The sequence below is a fragment of the Leptonychotes weddellii genome, chromosome 13, assembly GCF_054177405.1.
Source record: "Leptonychotes weddellii isolate Sample4059 chromosome 13, ASM5417740v2, whole genome shotgun sequence".
Lineage (NCBI taxonomy): Eukaryota > Metazoa > Chordata > Mammalia > Carnivora > Phocidae > Leptonychotes > Leptonychotes weddellii.
In genome coordinates this window covers 56,638,136-56,663,593 of record NC_138381.1, presented here as the reverse complement: position 1 = coordinate 56,663,593, position 25,458 = coordinate 56,638,136, and the positions used below count along the sequence as shown (strand labels likewise).

Genomic DNA, 25,458 nt, shown 5'->3' with positions numbered 1-25,458 from the left:
TTAAGACCTTAGCCAAATCCCTGATACTGTAGCAAATTCAGTGTTTTTATTGTATAGCCTCCCTTCGGACCTTGGATTACACATATAACTGGAATAGCTAAAATGTTGCTTTGCATTTTCTACTTAAATAATACTGTAGGTTTGTTATTTTCTTTTTTTTTTTAAGATTTTATTTATTTATTTGATAGAGACACAGCGAGAGAGGGAACACAAGCAGGGGGAGTGGGAGAGGGAGAAGCAGGCTTCCCACTGAGCAGGGAGCCCGATGTGGGCCTCGATCCCAGGACCTGGAATCATGACCTGAGCCGAAGGCAGACACTTAACGACTGAGCCACCCAGGCACCCCTCCCTTTTTTTAAATTGAAGTATTTTCTATAGCATTAATGTTTCAGGTGTACAACATCATGATTCCATATTTGTATATATCACAAAATAATCACCACAGTAAGTGTAGTTAACATCCATCACTGTACATAGTTACAGAATTTTTTTTCTTGAGATGAAAGCTTTTAAAATTTACTGTCTTAGCAACTTTCAAGTATGGGATACAGTATTATTAACTGTAGTGTTATTTTCTTAATTGTTAAACAGCTAACAGATTCCCCACCCCCATAGAAGTGTTGTTTTTAATTGCTCTTAATTTTTGAATGAAACTGTATAGAAGAGTTGATTATGTTTAGAGAAATCCACTTTGTGGATAACTTTTAAGGAATATCTCTGTTCTGCAAAAGTAAAGGAGAAAAAAGTATGAAGAAATAGTCGCTGTTACCAAAACTTCCTAGATTATGCATTGGCAAATGCTGCAGGAGAAGTGATTAAGATTCATAACTGATATACCTGTAACTTTCTTTTTACTTTAGTTTGTGGCAACACACACACATACACACACACACACACACCCAAAACGGTTGCATGATTGCTACAGCTTCCTTCCTGTGCTGTGTTTTGAATCTCTCAGCCACCTGATACCTATGAGATGTCATCGTGGTAGTGCTTACCTAAGGAGACCGGAGAAGTTTTTGTGGTTGAAAGCGGTAGACATAACAGCAGCAGATGGCTTTGTGAGCCAGCCAAGGCCATGCTTCCCACTTGCAGGTGCTTGGTGACATCTGAGTCCTGGGACTCCTTGAGGAGATGAGGAGCCTGCCTTTCAAAGATTGGGATGCTAATGACACTGAAGGTGTTTGAATTTTGGGCCTCTGCTGCAGTCTTTCTCCAGCCATTAACAATAAGTACTTATTGAGTGCCTACTGGTACTATTGAGTCACCCTGGTACCTAGAGCTGTGGCTTGACTCTAGGTACCACAGTGACTCTGTGACTAAAACAGACAAAAATTGCTGAGCTCCTGGAATTTACATTCTGGTGGTTGGGGTGGACAGACATGCAATAAAGGAAATTATACAATATGTAAGAAATTGCTAAGAAAAAAGTAGATGAGAATTGGGATTGGTTGCACCAAGTTGAGGAAGTAGTACTTTCAGGTAGGGTGGTAAGGGCAGGCCTCAATGAGAGGGCGTCATTTGAGCAAAGACTAAAAGGAGATGAGAGAGGTATGTGTGTGTCTGGGAAGGAACCAGTTCAGGGCCCTGTATGGAAACACTCCTGTGCAGTCTAGGAACAAAGGGAAGGCCAGGGCATGGGGCCAGTGATTGGGGGAGGAGGCAGAAGATGGAGGCCAGAAAAGTCATGGGTGGGACCGTTGTGCTGCGCCTCTTGGCTTCCCCTGTCCCAGGCATGATCTTTGCTGATGGGGAGCAGGTTTGGGCCGGAAGATCTGGAGTTCCGTTGTGGAGAAGTTGAAGATTAAATGTCTGTAGATAGCTGGATAGAGGAGCAAGGTGCACATTAGAGTGCTTAGGTGCAAGTCTTCTCCAGAGAGATGACTGGTTGTAGATTTGCACGTTATCACCTGCATAAGGAGTCAGTTTTATTGACAGCCACAGATGTTTTGGTATTTGCCTTTATTTTATATTACTACACACAGACATATTTAAAAACATCATATATGTATGTGTATTTATTTTTTTATTATTGAGAAAGTTGTAGATTACCACACAGGCTAATGAAACAATACTAAGAGATTCTTTGTACTCTTTTCCCAGTTTCTCCCACTGGTAACATTTTATAAAACAGCAATATAATATCACATTGACATTGATATTGACACAATCCAACTGTCTTATTCAGACTTCTCCACTTGTATTTGTACTCACTTGTGTTTGGATAGGTGTTTAGGGTTTTGTTTTGTTGTTGTTGTGTTTTTTGTGTTTTTTTTTAAGATTTTATTTGTTTGAGAAAGAGAGCAGGAGGAGGAGCAGAGGAAGAGGGACAAGCAGACATCGTGCTTAGCACAGAGCCCGAAGCAGGGCTTGATCCGAGGACCCTGAGATCAGGACCTAAGCCAAAATCAAGAGTCAGTGGCTTAACTGACAGCCACACAGGCGCCCCTGGGTGTTTAGTTTATACAGTTTTTCACCTGTGTAGGTTCATGTATCCACCACCACAGTCAAGACACTGAGCAGTTATAATTAATACCTTTTATAGCCCTTCCACACCCCTGTACCTTATAGATAGGTAGGTAGGTAGGTGGGTAGAGTTATAGAGATATATATAGATAGATTGGTTTGGTTTTCGTTAGCATTTTTTTAAGTTGTGGTAAAATACACTTAACAAAATTTGCCATCTTAACCATCTTTAAAGTGTATAATTCAGTAGTGTTATGTATGTTCACACTGTTGTGGAACCAATCTCCATAACTTAGTCATCTTGTAAAACTAAGACTATATATACACATTAAGCGACAAGTCCCCATTCTCCCTACCTCCAGCCCCTGGCAGCCACCACTCCACTTTCTGTCTTTATAAATTTGACTGCTCTACAGACCTCATATAAGTGGCATCATATATTATTTGTGACTAGCTTATGTTAATTATAACATTTTCAGGGTTCATCCATGTTGTAGAGTGCATCAGAATCTCCTTCCTTTTTAAGGCTGAATGATATTCTGTTGTATGTATATACCACAGTTTGCTTATCCATGCATCTGTCAATGGACACTTACATTGCTTCTACCTCTTGGCTGTTCTGACTAATGCTGCTATGAACATGGGTGTACAATATCTCTTCAAGACCTTGCTTTCAATTCTTTTGGATATATACCCAGAAGTGGAATTGCTGGATCACGGGTAATTCTATTTTTAATTTTTTAAGGAATGCCCATACTATTTTGATAGCGGCTGTACCATTTTACGTTCCTACCAGCAACGCACAGAATTCCATTTTCTCCACATCCTTACCAGCGCTTGTTATTCTCTCTCTCTCTCTTTTTTCTAATAGTAGCCAACCTAATAGATGTAAGGTGATAATCTCATTCTGATTTGCATTTTTGTGGTAGCTAATGATGTTGAGCATCTTTTTATATGCTTGTTGGCTATTTGTATATCTTCTCTGGAGAAATGTCTGTTCAAGTCCTTTGCCTGTTTTTGAATGGGTTTTTCTGTTTTCTGTCATTGAGTTTTAGGAGTTCTTTGTATTTCAGGATATTAATCTTTCATCATATATGTGGTTTACAAATATTTTCTCCTGTTTTGTGGGTTGCCTTTTTATTCTTTTGATAGTGCCCTTTGGTGGGCAAAAGTTTTTAATTTCCAAGAAGCCCAATTTGTCTATTTTTTTCCTCTTAATGCCTGTGTCTTTGGTATCATATCTAAGAAATCATTGCCAAATCCATTGTCGTTAAACTTTCCCCCATGTTCTCTTGAGTTTTATAATGTTAGGTTTCACATTTGGATCCTTGATCCATTTTGAGTTAAATCCTTATATGGTGTAAGGATCTAGCTTCATTCTTTTGCATGCAGATGTTCATTTTTTCCAGCACCATTTGTTGACGAAACTGTCCTTTTCCCATGGACTGGTCTTGGTGCCCTTGTCAAAAATCACTTGACCACATATGCAAGGGTTTATATCTGTGCTCTCTATTCTGCTATGCTGGTCTCTGTGTCTGTCTTCATGCCAGTAACACTGTTTTGATTACTGTAGCTTCATAGTCAGTTTTGAGATCAGGAAGTGTAAGACTCCAACTTTGTTCTTTTTTTTTTTTTTTTTAAGATTTTTATTTATTTGACAGAGACATAGCGAGAGAGGGAACACAAGCAGGGGGAGTGGGAGAGGGAGAAGCAGGCTTCCCGCTGAGCAGGGACCCCGATGTGGGGCTCGATCCCAGGAACCTGGGATCATGACCCAAGCCGAAGGCAGACGCCCAACTACTGAGCCACCCAGGTGCCCCTCCAACTTTGTTCTTTTCCAAGATTCTTTTAGCTATTCGGGGTCCTGTGAGATTCCATAAGAATTTATAGGATGGGTTTTTCTATTTCTGCAAAAAATGTCATTGCCAGTTTTTGTTTTGTTTTGTTTTGTTTTTTTCAAGTGAAGTCTACCCCCAATACAGGGCTGGAACTCACAATCCTGAGATAAAGATTCACACACTCCGTACTGATTGAGCCAGCCAAGCTCCCCTATCATTGCAGTTTTGATAGGGATTGCATTAAATCTGTAGAGCTTTGGGTATTATTGACATCTTTTTTTTTTTTTTAAAGATTTTATTTATTTATTCATGAGAGATAGAGAGAGAGAGAGGCAGAGGCAGAGGGAGAAGCAGGCTCCCCGCTCTGTGGGGAGCCCGATGCGGGACTCGATCCCAGGACCCTGGGATCATGACCTGAGCTGAAGGCAGACGCTTAACCGACTGAGCCACCCAGGCGTCCCGGTATTATTGACATCTTAACAGTATTAAGTTTTCCAGTTCCTGAACACAGGATGTTTTTCCATTTATTTGTGTCTTTAATTTCTTTCAGCGCTGTTTTCTAGTCTTCAGTGTACATTCAAACATTTCCCTGTGTTTCATTTTTAGTTACAGATTTACCAAAATTTGTTAAAACCAGGTATTAATGGGCTGTATAGGAGAAGTGTTTCCAGGAGCAATGTGCAGTGGGCAAAGGCCTCAACTTCCCCTAAGCTTCCATTCCAGCCGTACGTGCTCACAGATGTTCCAGTTGGATCTGCCCAGTGAGCTGTCAGAGCATAAACGCCCAAAGACAGGAACCCAAACCAAAGATCTGAAGGCCACCGAGAGGGCCAGCTATTCTCATTTGGGCCCTCCCTGCTTCTCTCTGGCCAGTGCTGTCTGTTCGGACTTTAAGTTCCACATTTGGGCCTCCTCCAGGAGTCTTTTCCCCTGATGCCAGGGAGGAGGATTCTGTCTGACCACGCTCTGTGAAAATCCAGTTTCTGTACCTTACTCTTTATTCCTGCCAGATGGAGAGCATTCATGCTGCAGTTGTCAGATCAGCAACTCCCAGGCAGGGAACAGTGGCCAACTGTTGTAGCTCTGTGGAGAGAGTGACAACAGGTTGCTGTGTGTGGTCTGAGGAGGGGTACAAGACAATGTCCAGGAGGGGTGACCTGGAAGCAGAGCCCCAAGGAGAATGGGCTTTGGTGGGTGTGCAGGGAGAACATGCTGGCCACTGTCATTCAAAGGATGTGAGATTGCCTGGCAGCTCTAGGGCCCCGGGAGGGGATTAATTTCTCTTTTGTCTCTGTTTAAAAAAAAAAAAATTAAGACTTTATTTATTTAAAAAACAAAAGACTTTATTTATTTGACAGAGAGAGCACAAGCAGGGGAAGGGGCAGAGGGAAAGGGAGAAGCAGGCTCCCCACTGAGCAGGAAGCCTGATGCAGGGCTTGATCCCAGGATCCTGAGATCATGACCTGAGCCACCCAGGCACCCCTTGTTTCTGTTTTTGTACAAAGAAAGATGGAATGCAGGAAGTAGTTAGGAATTCATATTTAACATTGTGCCACAGGAAAAGTTCTCTAACTAGTTAGGCCATAGATCCTTTTCCTCAGCTCCACCTCAAAGAGCCCTTTAGAAAAAGGAGGTCTGTTCCTACTGAGGGAACGTGAATCACTGTAGTCCTTGGACCGCAGAGTCTAGTGCTGGAAGGAGATAGGGAGCTGATACCATGCTGGTGGCTTTGTGTAGGTACATTACAATATTTCATCAACTCTGTGGCCCATCTCTACAAAAGGAAATATGGTGCCCATTACCCCAGTCACACCTTTCACCAAAGCACATTGTGATCTAGGAAACGTTCACATGTGAAATGTGTGCATCTTTGAAGCAATGTGGCTCGGCATCTTAATCTCTCTCAGAAGGTGCTTGTAAGGGTGACTGTGACTTCCACACCATTCAGATTAGGAAACTGGTGTTTGGAGGCATTCAATAATTTACTCAAGGCTGCATAGTTGTTAAGCGTCAGGGCTGAGAATTCCACCCACGCTTGTTCATTGTTCAAACCCAGGCCTGTTCCCAGCCCTCGTTTCTGCCTTCCCCTGGAGCCTTGAGGCCCCCTCTGGTCTTAGCAAAAGCCCATGCTCCACACAGCTATGTGGAGCTGAAATGTGAGTCTGGCTTTAGCGTTCCCTTGCTTCAGAGGTAGCTGTAGAGGAAGGTCTGCGTTCCTCAGTGGTGTCTTGCTGGGCCCTACCCATCCTCTGAGCCTCCTCTCTCCACACACTCTGTAGCAGCTTGTCAGGATTCTTCTATGCCATGTCCCCTCTGCCTGAAATTCCCTTCCCTCCTCTTCTGGCTGATCCTCCTCAGCCTTTGGGACTCACTTCAGTTGTGATTTCTATAGGAAGCCCAGGCTGAGTTAGATAGCTTTCCATTTGTGCAGACACCCATCACTGGGAGCATCCTAAGGGCAGGGCTGAGCCTTTCGTAGCTTTACTTTTCCTCTGCTTAGTCCCATAGCAGGCTCATAGACAACCACCAAGGTGGATGGATGAGAAAACATCTCATTGATGATGTGAGTGGGTGTGGTGGGGAAGACTTGGGCTGTGATGGGTACCTGTGCAGCAGAGCCCCTCTGCTCACCTACCTAGGCTCAGCTATGTGTGCTCTTAGGGAGTCAGGTTTGTCTTTTATTTGCATGTAAGTCATTTTGATGTGCTTCTTGAGGGGGCATATAATACAATGTCTCACAGACTTAAGGAACTGAAAAGCCCTCCTATGGCCAGGTGAATGCTCTTCTCCTCCCCCCCGCCCCCCCCCATTGGCCTTCTCAGGACTGATGCTGAGTCAGCTAGAACTTTTTTGGTGAAAATGACAGATATGCAACTCCAGTTGCCTTAGGCAGAAAAGTGAATGAATTAGCATAACAAACTACCCCAAAACGTGCTGGTTTAAAACAATAGCTGTTTTATTATTTGTTTGTGATTGTGAAACCTGGCCAGGCTCAGCAGGGACAGCTCATCTTAGTTCTGCACTGCGTCTGCTGGGATGGCTCGAGCAGTTTGGGGCCAGAACAATTCATCCTGGGTCCTGTGTCAGGACTCTGATTCTCACTGTTGTCTGGATTCTTTGACCCTTTTTCTGTGGCCAACTTGCGGGGGGGGGTTGTCTCAGCACAGTGGTCTCAGGGTACTTGGACTTCTTACATGGCAATCACCTGGCCAAAGGAACCAGACAAATGCCACAGGGCTCTGGCTTCCTCCAGAGAGCAAAAGTTGAACTGCTGGACCTTCTTTAGGCTTAATCTCAGAACTGGAGCAGCGTTACTTCAGTCACATTCTGTTACTTAAAACAGATCACAGAGCCAACCCAAATTCAAGGAAAGGGAAGCACACAAGGGCAGGAGTCCTGAGAGATGGTTCACCAGAGCCTAGCCAGGTAGCAGTCACCCCAGGCCTGTGGGACTGAGGTGTCCAGGGTGATCGATGCTCAGTATAGCAAGTCCAAGGCCAAGTCCAGGTCATTAGGACTAGTTGTGCATGTGTGCATAGCTCTAGCTCTCCCTCTGACTCCGTACTTCACCTTTCACCTGTGGGCTTTGAATTAGTTCCCTCCAGGCAGTATCATCTGAGCCCTCCCAGCCATCTCCAGGCATGTCCCCTCCCAGCTTCACCTGGAGGGGCAGCACATTACATACTTAAAGCTCAGGCTCTGGGGGAGGCAGCTGTGTAGCTGCCTGTGTAGCCTGCCTGTAGCAGCTGTGTAGCTCTGTCAGATGAGGATGTCAGAACTATCCACTTCACGGGGCAGTGTGAGATTTAGAGAATACCCTGGGCTGTGCTGCCTGCACGGCTTGAGGGGGCACATCAGATGCTCAGTAGAACATGTCATGGGCTGGGAAGAAGAGTTCCACAGGGCTTAGCCCACTGTGGCTCTGCCTCTCCTGAAAGGAATAGCAGGCTAGCACCTACAAGGACCTCCCAGGAAGGTCCTGAGTGGAGATGGCAGGCACTGATGCGGTTGAGACTCCCTGTCTCTGTCCTCACCATACTTGGAGACGTCTGCTCTTCTGAATCTCATGAGGCTCTTAGTGGTGCTAATTGGTTGCCTTCCTCTGGTGTCTGGCAGGACACTGAACCTCAGTCTCAGGACTAGATGCCATGGTCTGCACAGCTCAAGCCTGGGCCCAGAGCCCTAATTGTCCTTTCTTTTTTCTTGAGGCTTCCCTGTCAGACACTTGTCATGGCCCAGATGGTCAAGAAACCCACCTTCTTGCTACTGCTTCCCTCCCAGGTCCTCAGCCTCTGGGAAAGTATGGCACATTCTCGGCAACAGCATGTCAGGCTCTCTGGCTTAATACACATGGCAACCACCTGACCTAGGAAGGGCGTGACATGCCGGTGTAGGTCTGAGTGCAGAGGCTCAGGAGCACCAGTTTGAAAACTTCCAGTCCTTCTTACCCGCGTTCTCAGTACCTGCCTTTTACCTACTGTACATAGTTTTCTGGATTCTTCTCTTGAGGATGAAGATGGGGCTAATTAGTGTCTGCCCATCTGGACTATGGAAGAAGAATAGCAATAGCTCTCTCTCCTTGGGTCCTTGTAAGTGCGCTCCACTGCTGGTTCTGGCTCCAGCTCCTTCAAAGCTACATAGAGTGCCAAGCTGTGTTGGGGCTTGTCCTGGGAATCCTTGGAGTGAAAACTCAGAGCAGACCAGGGCTGAATTTCCTGTATGTTTGTGCTCCAGGAAGGCAATCAGTAGCGACTTGGCTGAACTTGACCTGTCACTGTAGATCTCTGGCTCTTAGATGTGGACCTGGAGGTAACTGAGGGTCTCAAGGACCTGGCTAGAGCTGCCAGCATGACAGGGTCCTGCAGTAGCAGCCTTCGTTGTTTTGGATTTCAGTAAGTAGTAGAGATGAAATAATATGAGATGTGATTTCCAACCTCCCTAGGGTTTCTGCTTGTTCTCTGAGACAAAATTAGGGCCCTTGCATTTGGCACACCTGCTTGCTGGTGGCCTTACATAGCTGTTTCCCCCTACTGTGTAATGACAAGAAGGAGAGCACATTTCCTGTTGTCTTGTGGAAGCTCAGGCTCAGTTTGCCTCTTAGGGGTATGGCTCTGTGGAATAAGATAAAGTGAGCTGTCTATTCCTTGGGGCCCATGCTGGCCATTGCCTTTTTTGGGTACCAATATTTGATTTTCCATACTTGGACAGTAACCCTGGCAGGACTTTCAGCTGTTAGGCGCCACGGCCTGCCCCTGCCCCACCCTATCCTGTCTGTACTTGCCATCCTGTGATTCTAGAGCTGGTAACCCTCCTTCTGGTGTCCATGCCAACTCCTCTTGGGTAACGGAGACAGAGCATCCTCATCCAAGAGACTCCTTGGCAACAGGACCTTGTCTATATTAGCGATTGCTGATGTTCAGTGTATCGTCATGCATCTAATTTGTCACTGAATAAATGTTACTGAGCCACCACTCAGCAGGCCTGTGCTAGAAGCTGAGGATGTGGTGATAAACTTGACAACAATTGACATGCCACTCTTAGCGTGGAAGCAGACTGGTTAGCCACAGGGCCCAGGGCCCAGGAATACTTCCAGTCTTCTGGGTTTCAAGTTGTCATGACTCCTTTGCCAGTCTGGTCCACCAAGCTAGCCATACAGCTTCATGGGGTCTTGGTGTGGGTCTGCATCCTGTGGGGACTCCAGGAGCTAGTAGCTACAGTTCTTCCCCCTATAGGGACTGAACATCCAGTTGAACAGAGCACATCCTGTGGAGGAAGTTCAGCCATATGAAATGCCGAGAAGGCTGACTTCACAAACTTTGATGCAGTACAAATACACAGGAGGGCTTTTAGAAACAGAAGCATGAGGGAAGTGATACCTGTGGTCGAAGTCAGCTACTGGTCCTACCCAGCTGTCAGACAGCAAGGCAGAAAGGCCAGGATGCTTGTGTCCAGGCTGCCAGCCAAGTGCAGGTCCATGGGATGGAGAGGTGGCTGAAGATGTAGCCACTGTGACCCAGAGCTGTTGTTGTTAACAACTCATAACCTTTACAAATGTGTGTCCCCAGAAAGTGGCCAGCTCCTATCCGTTGGACCTCTCTGCAAATGCTCAAGCGACCTATGGACTCAGTTGTTCTAGTGACAGAATGCTTTGTCCTCCTTTGAGACTCAGCTATTTAATGTCACTTGGAGAATCTTTCAGCAGTTTATACTTTAAAACTGTTAAATTATTCCACTCTTAGAGGTAATTTATCAGCAGCCTATTATATTTTCCTAGGAGCAGTGATTAGAGATAGTACTCAATTAATCACTATTTCAAATTTTTTGGCTTTGTTGCTATCCTCCAGTGAATATAAGCCAAGATAGATGTTGTGTGTTTTTTTTTTCCTTTGTTTCCAGGCAAGCCAATTTTTTCAGTTGATATTCACCCTGACGGGACCAAGTTTGCAACTGGAGGACAAGGTATGTTCACAGAGTAACAGAGGGCGCACTCACAGTCCTGACACCTTTCTCTGCTTCTCCTGGTTGCCCACTGAGCTGAAGATAGAATATATTTGTTTTTCAGTATGGATATGACTCCATTTAAAATGTACAATTATAATCTGTTATCTGAACAGGTTAAATCAAAATCCTTTTTTGGTTCTAGTGTGTTTGCTCCATATAAACATTTTGGTAGTGGGTGTATCTTTCTAATTTCTATTCATTGGGTTAATATTAAAATCAGTTTTCATCACCAAGTCCCAGCTTATTGAACATGGAGAGTGGCAGGTGGTCCTTTGGATAGATCCCCAGCCCCAGAGGTTGAGGTTGGGTCTTCATCTTCGTTCTGGCAGTACTTTCTCATCTGAAAAAGGGGAAGAGGTGGTTAAACTAAACTACGGAGTTAGTCGTATAGTTATTAGGCCCATTTTCTGGGCTCAGAGGAATTCAGCTAAGATAAAGAAGAAGTATGCTGTGGGCAAGTAAAAATGCCCATGCCATTTGAAAATACGGTCCATAGTGTTATTACTGTGCTTCATCCAGTGTTACAGTGTCCCAATAACAGCCCTACTTGGAAAGACAGTCATTTTTCAGACGAGGACACCAAGATGTATATATATGGTGGCACAAGGTAGCATTCCCACAAATCTCAGCCCCCGACAGCTTCACTCTAGAGCAGCGTCTTCCTCTGGCCAAGGCCTCCCTGGACAGCACCTGCAGAGTGCCTCTGTGAGTTCCAGGACCTCAGGCCAGGTGCTGCAGGGTGGGTTGTCCATGGGCTTCCTGCTGCAGGGGTATGCAGGGAGCCCATGATCTCCTTCTGGCACATCATGGACTGCATCCAGAAGGTACCCACTGATGTCATCTACGACCACTGGACTAAGCTGGGGGACAGGGTTTTTTCCTCATCCATAAGAAGAGGCATACCTTCCCACCCTTCTCAGTATATAATAAGGTCAAGAAGAGCTGTTTAGGAAATATTTTTATATACTGGCCAATAGGCAATTTCAGGTATGCCTTATGGTAATTCTGATACGTCCATTTGTAGGCATTTATTGGTTTTTGCTCCTCTATAATAGTTAAATGAGGGGCCAGACTTTCGTTAGTTATCAGTAAATGGAAAGCTTAGAATGAAAAATCATTGCAAAAAAAAAGAAAAGGAAGAAAAATCATTGCCAAAATGCATAGATAATTTTTTTAGCAGAGTATTACATAACCTTATGACCCCAGGATCCCTAAATGCCCTCTTTTGATTGATCTCCCATCTGTAGGTGATGGCAAAGGGTAGATAAGAAGGGAATGAGCCTTTTTTCCTATCTTTAGTGCACATTTCATTTAGACTTGGGTCTCAAAGCATCCAGTCAGCTCTGGTAGCAACCCTGGACTCTAGGCAGCACCTGGAAAGGGATCAAAGTACTGGCGGGGATGTGCTGTTGCCCTTGGTTGCTAGGGTTCCCGTGCACAAACCTGAAAGGGCCCTGGGACATCAGCTTTTCCAGCTCTTCAACTTACAGATGAGGAGTCTGGGTCCTGGGCAGAGATGAGGACCTTCTAGGGGCTCCTGAGGGATCTGTGTTAGAGGACAGACTAGAGCTCGATCCAGAGTTCTTTTCAAAGTCAGGTTGGCTTCTCCGTACTCCTAAATCCACATGCTTTTTGATCCCCATCAGTGCTTATCTTTCTTCGTTTCTATTCTATAAGTTAAATTAGTAATGCAAATTTAGTCTCCTCCAATCTAGTCCATTATGGTTTATGAAAGCTAAGTGAGGATTATGTCTCATAGTTAATACCAAATTTCTACTTCTTGCACATTGAATTATTTCTGCTCCTTCATTCCAGGACAGGATTCTGGGAAGGTTGTGATCTGGAATATGTCTCCAGTCCTCCAGGAGGATGACGAGAAGGATGAAAATATTCCCAAGATGCTTTGCCAGATGGACAATCACTTAGGTATTACAGAGTGGCCCTTTGCAGGCTTTGCGTGTTGGCAGAGTGCCCAAGGTTAGCACATGTGTTTGTAATTAGAAAGATAAGGCCCCGTGCGGCGGTAACTCCCCTCGGCCTGCTGTCTGAAGGCACAGATGTTGGCTGCACACCTGGGTGAGTTATTCGGCAGAAGACTCGGCCCGCCCACAGAACCATCTTTGGACAGTCTGCAGGTACCTCTGGTGATTTCCTGCTCATGAGTCGTTACTGCCTGATTCCATGGGGCTTTGGGGCCAGCGACCTGGAAGCAGTAGGGTTCTGGGGAAGGGTGTTTTAAAGACAACTCACCAAAATGTCTCAGAATTGCCACTGTGTCACTCTGAGGCCCTCTGCCAGGATCCTTTTGATGGTCGGACAGTGTTGTGGTTTCCTTTCCTACATTTAGCACCTTAGTTTCCTGCTTCTGAGCATCAGGGTGACTGTATCTGGCTCTGGTTTCCAACCTAGCTACCTCCCCTGAGATGCTCCGTTAACAGCTATGTCCCCTTCCTTAGCTCTGTGTGTTCTTGCTCTCTCCCAGCGTGCCTCATTGCCCTCTGACCTGGAGCACAAGTCACTCACAGGTCACGTGTGGGCTACAGCTTGGACAGTGTCCCTTTTATTGCAGGGTTCCCAAAGGCCGAGCTGTGAGTGCTCCCAGAGGCTCTAACCCATCGGGGGCCTAGGAGGCATTTCTGCTGGTCTTAATTTATAAGTGCAGAACCAGTCAACCTGCAGTGTTGACAAGTTTGGAAAATCTAAATTTAAAAGGGCTACAGATGGGATGAAGTCAGAGTTTTATGCTCTAGCAAGCTGCTCCCCTGAAAGTTTTGGGAAGGGCATTTCAGCCTTTTTAGTACATGCCCTCATTTCAAGAATTCTCCCTGCCCAGAAACACATCTCATCATGAGATAGCCCTTTTGAAATAATGAGATTTAGTTACCAGTTTTCATGGAAATCCACCTCCTGTTGATTGTTTCATCCAGCACTAACACTTCTCAGGTTATGTAGACTTTTCCCTTCCAAACTCTGTCCTGGTCATTTGTTATTACAGCACAAGTAGGATAGTATTTAATCTGGATTATTCTCTGGGACTCACCCACAGTGGATGCCTTGAATAGTTGAGAGAGAATAGGTTTTATGAACCCTTTGCATCTTGCCAGACTCTGCATAAAGCAAATGGGCGTGACTATTGGATTTTCATCACCCTATTTTTTTTTCTTCCCAGCATGTGTGAACTGTGTGCGGTGGTCAAACAGTGGGATGTATTTAGCTTCTGGGGGAGATGACAAACTGATTATGGTGTGGAAGCGGGCTACGTAAGCATCATTTTCCTTTTTTCACATTTTATTTTTAGAAGCTTCTTTGCTGGTCTTAATCACAGTCACCTTTCCCCACTCTGGCACTGAAGTTCCTAGAGCTCCAAACTTCCTGAGTAGCGGGGAGCACACATAGGCCAGGAGCAGCTGGGGCCTGACTAGGGCTTGGGGAGGCGACCCATCTGCCTGGAGACCTGCTCAGTCGCCCCCTCACAGGGCTGCAGGGTTTCTACCTGCAAAGCAGTATTAATCCTTTGCATTGCTGACATTGGTAGCTTTGTTTGTTTTGCTTTTCAAATGAAATTTCCCAACATACAGAATAGGTAAAAGTCAAAGTGCTCTGATGGAATCAGGGGTGGAGGGGGGAGGGGATCTGGAGCCTACCCTCTTTGCCATTCACCTCATTCTCTGTCAGCCAGCCCCACCCTGGGACTCTAAGGAGCTCCCCCTTGAGAGTGCTGCTCTGTACCCACAATGAACTAACCATCACCTAGAAAACTTTTTCTGTAATTCTAGGCAGAGTCTCTCAGGGTGGGTCCTGGGTCTCTGTTCCATGACCAGCTCCCCAGGTGACTCTGGGGGCTAGTCAGACTAGGGAACCAGACCCTTACCCCACTGCTTAGCCAGAGTGGACCTCCGTGTTCTTGCTTATGGCCATGCGAGCAGAGGCACGCTGTCTCCTTTGGCCCACTCAGTGAGCTCCTTCTGTGAGTTTGTAAAGAGTTCTGTGGGAGCAAAGTGTGTTAACAGAGGCTCTGTGCATCAGTGGTGTCAGCGCCACGTCCATGAGGACCTACTCGACTGCTTGCATGGCAGGAGCTAGTAGCCATGCTTTGAGTGCTTTGCAAGAGAGCTTTAAAAAGACTGTTGGCTTTGCTGCTTTAGTCAACATAGATAACACAGCAGATAATTTGGGAATCTGAAAATATATAAAAATCACCATCCAAAGAAAGCCATGGTTAATATTTTGCTTTCTGATCCATTTTCCATGCATAGATGATATCCATTTACATGTATTTTTTTTCTTTACATAGTGGTGTCTGTCATATTGTATAGGATGTCCTGTGGCCTGCTTCTTTTACTTAATTATATATGGTGAACATTTCCCCATGCAGTGGATTGTCTCTTACCATGAGATTTGTGATGGCTATGTAGTATTTCATTAAGTGCATGGAACATACCTCACCTAATCAGTCCCTGTTGTTCAACAATTTGATGCTTTCCAGCCATTGTCTGGTTTTGCTTTGTTCTGTCTGCCATGATAAGCCATGCTGCAGTGAGCATCTCTGTGCAGTGCCTAGAGCATGCTTGGAGTGCCTTTCTGACTCCTCTTTCACACAGGTACATCGGCCCCAGCACCGTGTTTGGCTCCAGTGGTAAGCTTGCCAATGTGGAGCAGTGGCGATGTGTCTCTATCCTCCGGAGTCACTCAGGCGGTGAGTGGGGCTGCCTGTTGGGGTGGGCGGCCCTGGCAGCTGTCTGAGGTCAGCAGCAGCACCTCCATGGCCCCTGTGGACTGTTTTGGTCCTTAAAGCAGCCTTGTGTCTGGGCCGTCCCTCCCCATCACCATCGGTCACACCCTGCCTCTCCCTCAAGGTCTGTGTAGTCACTGTACCCACTGCCTGCCTCCAGCTGCACTCAGTGACCCCACTCCTGCCCTCATTGGGTATATGTTTATATCTTCAATGTAGAACTCCCCATGTTCTGCTGTTTATCCTGGTGAACTGAATCACTACCTTCATCAGTGGATCACTAAGTCCGTAAGCACACTTTATTTATTCCACAGAAACCAGCACACATGAAAAGTGGCCCAATGAAAAGTTTTTTACTTGACCTTGAGTATATTTGAAAAGTGTTTCATAGACTTGGAAAGGGGCACATCTTTAAAGATTTGGACTGAAGAGGAGGAAGGTCAGTCAAGAGCACTCAAAAGCCATGTGCTGTACACTCAGATTCCAGGGATGCTAGAGTGACTATACCGCAGAAAGCCTGTGGTCTAGCCCAAGAATGGCCTGAAGCATTTCCCAGACAGGGGGACAGCAGAAGCCAGAAAGGCCTGGTGTACATGGTGGGTCAGCAGCATTTCACCACAGCTGGATCTTTACATACAAGGCAGGGAGCAGTACAGAGTGGAGCTGGCTGAGTGTCAGGGGCCAGGTCATGGAAGGTTTGTGTTCCCTGTTAATGAAGGTGGCCTTTATTGTGAAAGAGACAGGGAGCTTTTAAAAGCTTTGAGGTGTAAGAGGGAGATCGTTCAGACAGGTAGAAAAGGAGCTTGTTTTAGTGGTTCAGATGAAAACTGCAAGGGCCTGAACCAGGCCTGGGATGATAATTGGGATGGAGGGGGAGACCGACTTGGGAAATTCTTGGACAAAGCGGGAAGGGATGAAGGAGATTCCTAGCTGGTGCCTGCATAGCCAATGGTGTCCTCTCTTAGACCATAACGATAGTGGGCTTACAGGATGGACACCAATTCAATGTGGGATGTGCTGAGTCTGGGAAGTGCGGGCAGGGAAGAATGTCACAAGACTTGGAATTGAGCCTGGAGCTCTGGGAGAAGATGGGGCAAGAGTGAGTGGTTTGGAAGGCATTGGCTGTAATCCGCTGACAGTTTATGCCCTGCAAGTACTCTACAGACACTTCAAAGGTAAACAGACCCACCTCTTGGTGACCATAGATTAAGTCCACATTTTTGAAAGCTGGAAGAGTTGCATTGTATAATTGTTGATAACCATAAAAATGTGTAACTTAACCTCACTTATTCACAGTTGTTCACAGCGGAGTCTAATTGGGCTCCTCTGGAACTTGGAAAAAGTGTCCATGCAGGTGTTCAAGTGTGTGGTGGGGCCTCAGTGAGGCCTTTGATGGGTTCCCTAACCTGAGACATGGGCTCAGCCATAACCTCAACTTCTTTCCAGGCCCACCATCCCAGTGCTCTCCTTTACTAGGCAAGTAGGGTTGCCCACTTTCAGCAGGGACACCCATTCCTTGTTCAATGGTCCTGATAGCAGTTATGAGCAGAACTCTTTAAGAAGAAAAACCAGTGAAAAAGCAGAAATAAATAAGTAGAAAGCACTGGGTCTTTGAAAGTGAAGTGTGGAAAACATATACTTGGCATATTTAATTGGTGGGGGAGGGGAGGAAGAAAAAAACCTAGATGAAATTAGAAGTAAAGGGTCTAGGAAAACATTTAACCTAGAGGGAAAAAATTATCACAGAGTACAGCATAATATATATTAAACTAAAAAAAAAAATAATAATGCTAAAAGAAATAAAATTTTCTAGAAAATATAAATTTTCAGAAATGATACCATAAGGTTAGGAAAACTTACGGTAGTAACCAATGAAAAAATTGGAATCATCAGTAATGCTTCCTGATCCTAAGTTATTTTTTGATTTGTTGATGCACTGTTTCAAGCTTTTAAGAAAAATTATTCCAGAATGTAGACCTATTTATTCTTCAAAGGAAGCTGTCACCCTGGGTTTCCAAAACCTAAAAAAATAACAGTAAAACAAAAGCTTAGATGAATATGAAAAAAAATCAGAAACATAATGCTTGTGAATTTGGTAACTTTTGAAAACAGTAATTCATTTTGACTAAATATGATTTATAATGGAAGAATTTTGTGTAAAAGAATCTATTACTATAACAACATACTAGGAGGTTAAATAAGAAAAGACACTCGGGGCGCCTGGTTGGCTCAATTGGTAGAGCATGTGACTCTTAATCTCAGGGTCGTGAGTTCAAGCCCCAAGATGGGCATGAAGCCTACTTTAAAACAAAACAAAACAACAACAACAATAAAACACACAAAAAAAACAGTCATCTTAGGAGATGTTCTGAAAGGAATATTGGATAATTTAGCCTCAGTTTTTAATAAAAATATTTTTTAAATAGCCGTAGGAAGCTATTTCCTTAACATGAAATGTCTTTTTCAAACCAATGGCAAATATTACAGCACACAGCTATTAGAACTTAAAAAGCATTGAAAAGCACCTAGGGCTAATAATGAATGAGTCATTGAGTTGGTCTCATATAAGAAAATTTTTAATTATTCATCTTTCACTAGTAATAGCCAATTAGAATATTTAATGATACAAAGAGACTCTTAATACAGCAGGAAGAAAAACTGTAAATACTCAGGAATACTCTTACCAAGAAATGTATGAGATCTATAAGACTTAAACCACAAACCTTTTTTGAGAGAGATAAAATGACCACTTCATAAATGGAAAGACCGAATAAAATAGACACTATTTTTTCCCAAATTCATTTAACAAATATTTATTGAGCACCTGGTATATTTTGGGTGCTGTTCTACCCTCAGGGAGTTTGCATTCTTATAAGAGAGACAGACAACTAGTCACATCAGAAACTAGAAGATAAGTGCTGAGGAGCAAAATGAGATGGGGTTTTCCAGGAGGCCTCAATGAGAAGGTGACATCCAAGAGGAGACCAGGTGGAGGTTAGGGGACAACTGTGTACATCCAAAGAGCTTTCCAGGCTGAAGGAATAGCCGGGACAGTAGCTTTGGAGTGTGGATGTGTGCTTGGTGTGTTCACAGAACCACCTGAGGCTAGGACATGGCCACTGTGAGGGGCTCTTCTCTGAGTGAGATGGGAAGGCTCAGTAGGATTTTGAGTAGAGCAGTGAGGAGGCCTGTGGCAGCTGCACAGACTACAGGCAGCACTGGAGAGACCACTGAGGAGGCTGCTGACATAATCTCGGTGAGAGACAGTGGACCTGGGTCATAGTGGTGGAAGTCAGGAGGAGCAGTGGTCAGATGCAGAGTTCTTGGTGGATGGGATGTAGGGTGTGAAATAAGCAAAAGGATCAGGACGGTTTGGACTGTGGTCTGGTGGGTGTCAAGGATGCAGTTGCCATCACCTGATGGCAGGTGTGTAGGTGGGACAGAAATGTTTGCTGAGGGAAATGTTTAGGAATTGGCTTTGGGGCATGTTTAGTTTGCATTGCCTAGCAGAGGTGTAAGTGGCCCTGCTGCATAGGCATTTTGATATGTGAGAGTTGAGTACAGGGGAGAAGTACATGGGACTGGAGGCCAAGGGTGGAGGCTGGGTTTCGGAGGGTGATGAGAACTAGTGAAAGAGGCTGAGATGGAGAGGAGGCCAGTTAAGATAGTGGAGAGAGCGTTTGAAGGAGAAGCGATCAAGCAGTGTATCACGTGTTGTCTTGAGGTCAGGTGAGGACTGAGGATATTGACCATTGGACTTGATGACATGGAGGCCTCCCATGGCCTTGGCTGGTGCCCATGGCCTTGGCTGGTGCTGTTCATGTTGGTGCAGTTGGGTGGAAGCCTCATTAGAGGGTCCTCAAGAAAGACCCAGGGGAGTACAGAGCTAGATTGAACCAGGCTGGGTTTTGTCAGGCACCCGTGAAAACATAGAAGAGCAGAGGGTATGGTGGACTCTAAGCCAAACGGAGACAGACAGCAGAAGGCCCGTAGCACCTGGAAATTCTGTTGGAGTTGAGAGGAAGCTGGAAGCACCGGTTGATGGTAGGATTATGGGAGGGCTGGAATTCAAACGAGGGAGGAATTACAGTGATTTGTTTGGGGGGATCTCTGGGCATGACTGGGAATGAATGCCTGAGGTAGCAGAAGCCAAGGTTACTAGAGGAGGAGGCGGAATTTAAGGATCCAAGAGCCTTGGGTATTTAACATATCATCCTCCCAGAATCACCAAGAATGATGATGAGAATATCTGGAATGACAGTGACCAGAAACTTAACTCTTCAAATGCAGGAGGGTCTCAGATGTATGTAGATGTGCAGTGGGAAAGAGCGGGAATGGTATAGTCTGAAGAAAGGAGCTCCAAAACTGGGGTTTAGGGAGAAAATTAGTGGAAAATTAGTCCATAAGTGGCTTTACTGCATAACTCAGCAGTGACTCCAAAGGGCATTTGGAAGAATAAGGAAGGTTGCAGAAGAAATCATTCAAAGCTGCAATGATTAAAATGTCGTGGGTTTGGGGGCAAAACTAACAACATTGAAGTAGACTTACATGTACCTAGGAACTTGGTGTATTATTGTGAAGCAGACATCAATTACCAATTATGGAAAGAAAGAAGTATTCCCCACTTGTGATAGAATAACCATTACACGGTTTGTAGAGAGTAGTGTAGAGCCTCATTACAGCATGCACTGAAATAAATTCCAGATATTAAAGAGAGAAACATTCTAAATAATTAAAGCAGAAGAAAACAGAATTGAATATTCATCAAACCTCTAGCAGAGGGAATATTTTTTAAGGTTAAAAGGCAATAAAAGACCTCACAAAGGATAATAACAGACTTTACTATATAAATCTCCTACAGTATAGGAAGATAAACTGATAGAATTTGCAGCTAATGCCTGTATTATCAGTAGTCCATGGAAATTGCTCGGAAAATCACATCTCCCTTCTGGAGTTCCCAGCGGACCACCTCTCTGCTCTAAGACTTAGGTACCACGGTGAAATTCTGATGTTTACATTCTGCCCCTCCTGGCCTCTGAGCTCCTAGAGGAGGTTTTTATTCCTCATTTTTGTAGGCACTGCATTGGTGTTCGTTAGACCCGCTGCACAGAAGGCCTCTCAACAGACAGAAGATGGGAGCAAAATAGTTGAAGAAGACAACTTTAGACAGATATGAAAAATCTTCACTTTCATTAGTAAAGTGAAGTTAAAATATAAAAATGTACTTAATAAGTTAGAAGAGAGAATCATAATCCCCAAGATAATAGAATTTTGAAATGGACATTCTGCTTATAAAAGTGTGAAATCATAGAGGTTTCTGGAAAGCTGTCTACAGGGTTAAGAGAATCCAGACTTGGGAAAGTCTTCAGGCATTCTGCCCAGAGTCCCACTTTGGGATATCAGTCACAAGAAATAAGCCAGAGTGTGGTGAATGGCATACACCCATGTGCTCATTAGCTTGAAACCTGGGACCCAGTTAATAGTTCATTGTTGAATCAGGTCTGTTTATGGTAGTGAATGCTCTCAAAGACAGAATGCAGAGCAAAACAAAATGAGCCCTTAGGATCACATAGGCTATGAGGATACTAAATGCAGCACACTAGTTCATATGCAGTGTGAAATACAAAGTGCAATACCTTGGGGGAAAAAAATCATCAAGCTGTCCCTGAAGATTGTAAATAATAGAAAAAAACAAAATAAAAGTTTTGAGTATTTTGCTTACACCTTTTTTAAAAATACTATGAGAAGAGGACTAGATAGCTATTAACTTGCTGCTGTGTTTCTGTTTCTTCACCTCACCAGCCATTCTTCTGTACACCTAGCACTGCACCAGGCACAGAGGTTAGAAAAATCACACCTGCACGGCGAGATGGGCCCGGTCATCGTCACCGTCACAGTCACAGCTGACCTTTATCGATGCCTTGGTGTGTGCCTGGCACCGTGCTACAGCAGTTTCTCACATTTAATCCTCATAATAATAACCCTCTGAGCATAGGGGTTTTTTTTTTTAATCTGCATTTTATAGATAAGAAAACTGAGTCACAAAGAATTGAACATGAGTGATTATGTTTGGGGGCTCTCTAAGGAAGGGATACTCTGGTGGGGTCTTGGAGATGAGGTCCAGTTTGTGAGGAGAAGGGCCTAAAGATGGCCTCCCACTCATTGGGCAGCTATTGGACTCTGGCTGTGTGTGCTAGGCATTCTGCTAGGTGCTGTGCCTCTAGTGCTCAAAGGGCGCTCAGAAAGGCCCAGTTGGGATCAAGAGAAGCAAGCTTAGCGAGCCTGAGGCCACAGACCCAGCAGGTGTCAGAGCCAGGGTTCTTATACGTGGCCCCAAACTCTCAGCTCTGCCCTCAGTTACCTCTTTTGTGAGGGGTGAGGGAGGTCACTTAGATGCCTCAAATGTCATGACCAGTTCATAAACCTTAGTGGGGAAGTTTTACAGATTGGTTTTTAAGAAAGAGTCTAGTTATGATTTCAAGTCAAGTTTCCTCAAACATGAGATGCTAGGGGCTGCTGGCCCACCTGGCAGACGGGTGTTGCCAAGTGCCCCCCTCACTGAGTCTGCACACCAGGTAAGACACTCACCACCAGCCCTCTGTCTTCCAGATGTGATGGATGTAGCATGGTCTCCCCATGATGCCTGGCTGGCCTCGTGCAGCGTGGACAACACTGTCGTCATCTGGAATGCTGTGAAGTTCCCAGGTCTGGGCCTCTGACTGGGTGGCGGCAAAAATGGGCTGATCATCTGGAGCAGGGTGGGCTCTCTGTCTCCTAAGGCTGGTGGTAACAAGTGTCTCACAGTGAATGGGAATTCATGTGTCTTGTCAGCAACTCAGTTCTTTTTTTCTTCGTCAGTGACATTTGTTTAAGATTTTAAAAGAGGTTTATGTTAAAAAGAAAAATAGTAACTGAGTACTAGCGTGGATGTGCCACAGATCATGAGGGTGATAGGGTGGTGGTGCATGTGCTTGGGCACCTGGCGTTCCCCCTACACACACATGCCCTTGAAGGCATGCCTCCCCACTGCTGGGCTCTGGCCTCCACTCAGTTGCCATCTCCTCTCTGAAGCTCTTAAGCAGATATAGGCTAACAAATCCAGTTTTGCAAAAGATTAGTATTTCTTACTAATGTGTTAAAGTCACAACAGATGGCATAACCTGGCATATCACTGCAGTTTATAACCAGTAAGATACTTTTGTTCCTATTTGGTATCTGGAATAAGTTTTGTTCATGGGCTAAAAAAGCATCCTCCATGAACTTGGTTCAAGTCATTTTCTCTCTCTGTAAGCCACCAGGATGGGCGGGGGGGCATTTTCATTGTGGTCACAGCCAGATTTAGAGTTGGGGTGGCATTTAGATCATAGATCTCTAGGACATGCTGTTTCATACTCCTTTGTCCTCAGTGATGACTTACAAAGAACTTTCAGCATAGTGCTCCATCCCCGAAGCTGTTAGTCCTGCTCATTATCAGGGAGCTGCCAGGGAGGTTCAGATCAGAAATATTAATGTTACAGCCCAGCTGGGCATGGCCTCCTGTTCAGATGGAGAAACCACTGGCAGAGCTGCCTACCACAGACAAGTCAAAGGGGCAGAATTTGGCTCTGGCCCAAGCCTGGATCCCTGCTTGCCTGCCCTTTAGGGGGCTTGTGCAGGCTTGGTATTAGCTGTGGCTAACGGGAAATCACAGTGCCTGTCTCCTGGGTGCAGTCCTTCTTTCAAGTTGCTTTTGTCTTCTGGGTGATAGACATTGTGGAGGGTGTGTGCTATGGTGAGTGCTGTGAATTGTGGAAGACTGTTGAATCACAGATCTGTACCTCTGAAACAAATAATACAATATATGTTAAAAAAAAAGAAGAAGAAGATAGCAGGAGGGGAAGAATGAAGGGGGGGCAATCGGAGGGGGAGACAAACCATGAGAGACGATGGACTCTGAAAAACAAACTGAGGGTTCTAGAGGGGAGGGGGGGTGGGGGGGATGGGTTAGCCTGGTGATGGGTATTAAAGAGGACACATTCTGCATGGAGCACTGGGTGTTATGCACAAACAATGAATCATGGAACACTACATCAAAAACTAATGATGTGGTGAGGTGATTAACATAACAATAAAAAATTTTTTATTGTTTTTATTTAGAGGTGATTAACATAACAATAAAATTTTTTTTTTAAGTTGCTTTTGCCTTGATAGAGATCAGATTAGGATGCTTGTGCCCAGGGATGGGAGCTGGCCAAGGTGGACTCCTGAGGTCCCTTCTCTTGGCTAGCCATTCCATAGCCCATGGATTGCAGCTCATGTTTCTATGTAGACTCATCATTTCCCCCTAGCTAATGCTTTTCCAATCTCTTTTCCTCCACAGAAATTCTAGCTACTCTGAGAGGCCATTCTGGCTTGGTAAAGGGGTTAACTTGGGACCCTGTTGGTAAATACATTGCCTCTCAAGCTGATGACCGCAGCCTAAAGGTATGGAGAACGCTGGACTGGCAGTTGGAGACCAGCATTACCAAGCCTTTTGATGAGGTAAGGAGACAGCTCGGGGAGCTCGGTCCAGCAGCCTCCCTGGCCTCCATGCACAGAGGAGAAGCTGGCTGGAGTCCATACCTTGTGGGTGAATGCAGAGTCTAGGGGCCTGAGCAGACTGTCAAGGTTTTCTGGGGATGGGCACTCTGGCCCAAAGAGTCAGATGATGAAAATCTTTCATTTCTCAGATGGTATTAAGTGTCTAACTTTGAAGTGAGGAAAAAGCTGAAGAGAACCTTAGTGATGCCTCCATACCATTGTGCAGCACAGGTAGAGGAGGCCCTCTCTTATTTTTCCTGACTGTGCTGTGGCTTTACTCACTGACTTGCACTCTACATGCCAGCCAACTTCTTTCTTGGGTAGTGTAAGCAGTACAGCGTGCAGAATGTCTGGATGTCAGACTGCAGTGACTGGTGTAGTATTTTACTACCTTTTCTTTTATTTGGGTTCTTGTTTCATGTGGAATCAGAGTTCAAGATCTCCATTATTTGTTAGATATTTCTTAAGTGCCTGCTATGAGAAGGGCAGTACTGGATAAAGGAAATGAAAGTGGACTGAGATGGAGTCTTTTCCTTGAAGCTTAGAGCTTGCTGGGAGAGATAGACTTTCACATCTGTTGTGAGTATGGTGATGGAGTTGTCCAGAATGTGCAGAAGCAGCCCAGGAGTGCTGATTGCATCAGATGAAGGGCTGTGAGCAAAGTTTTGCAGGAGATGTAGACATGTGCCCCCGGGGCTGGTTGCAGAAGGAAGGTGGAAATCATGTATTCAGTTTTCCCCAAATCAACAGCACTGCATTAGCACTGGTATTCACCCTGTTTAGTCCTGCCCTCCTTGGCTGCAGCCTGGTACAGACAACATGAGTCCTCATGCCTTCTGGAGCTCTTCCTCAGGGCTCCAGCAAGCAGGCAGCGGGGTCCCACTAATACGGGTTTCTGGGGTCAGCTATGGAGATAGGCAGGAGTGTTTGGAATCCCAGTGGGAGCTGGTGGGACTCCTCAGCCTCGGGTAGGCCTGAGTGGGCTTGAGGCAGGTATGTCACTACACTCAAGGCCACGCCTTGTCCTACCCTTCTCTGGGGCTCTGAGGCCAAGATCTTAATTCCTAAGTCTTTAAGGCTGCCCTGGACTGACCTTGAGCTTTAGGGGGCAGGCTTTCTGGCCCATATCATCTCACTTTGCAGGAATAATAATGTGGAGGGATGCCTCACTTCAGCCCTAGTCCAGGTCAGGGGAACAGTGCCTTTCTGCCATGCGTTTTATGGTTTATATGGACTTTAAAATGCTCTTCTCCTTTGCAAGTAGCACACCAGGCTTCAGTTGAGTCAGGCTGGAGAAAGTGTGTAGTGGCTTATGGTCACTGGTTGCATCACAGAGATAGGCTCCTAAGGGTCCCCAGAGCT

General features: G+C 45.2%; 1 protein-coding gene across 4 annotated transcripts in view; it reads left to right on the top strand.

Annotated features, from left to right (window-relative positions):
• The window catches only part of HIRA (histone cell cycle regulator), a 90,231-nt gene that overhangs the window by 7,899 nt on the left and 56,874 nt on the right, over nt 1-25,458 (top strand). For 2 of the 4 annotated variants that reach the window (XM_031040935.2, XM_006744977.2), the window contains exons 2-7: nt 10,701-10,763; nt 12,621-12,731; nt 13,975-14,065; nt 15,407-15,501; nt 22,147-22,242; nt 23,897-24,057. In XM_031040935.2, the coding sequence (XP_030896795.1) occupies nt 10,701-10,763; nt 12,621-12,731; nt 13,975-14,065; nt 15,407-15,501; nt 22,147-22,242; nt 23,897-24,057 (617 nt within the window). The other 2 variants (XM_081801608.1, XM_031040937.2) reach the window with 2 other exon arrangements.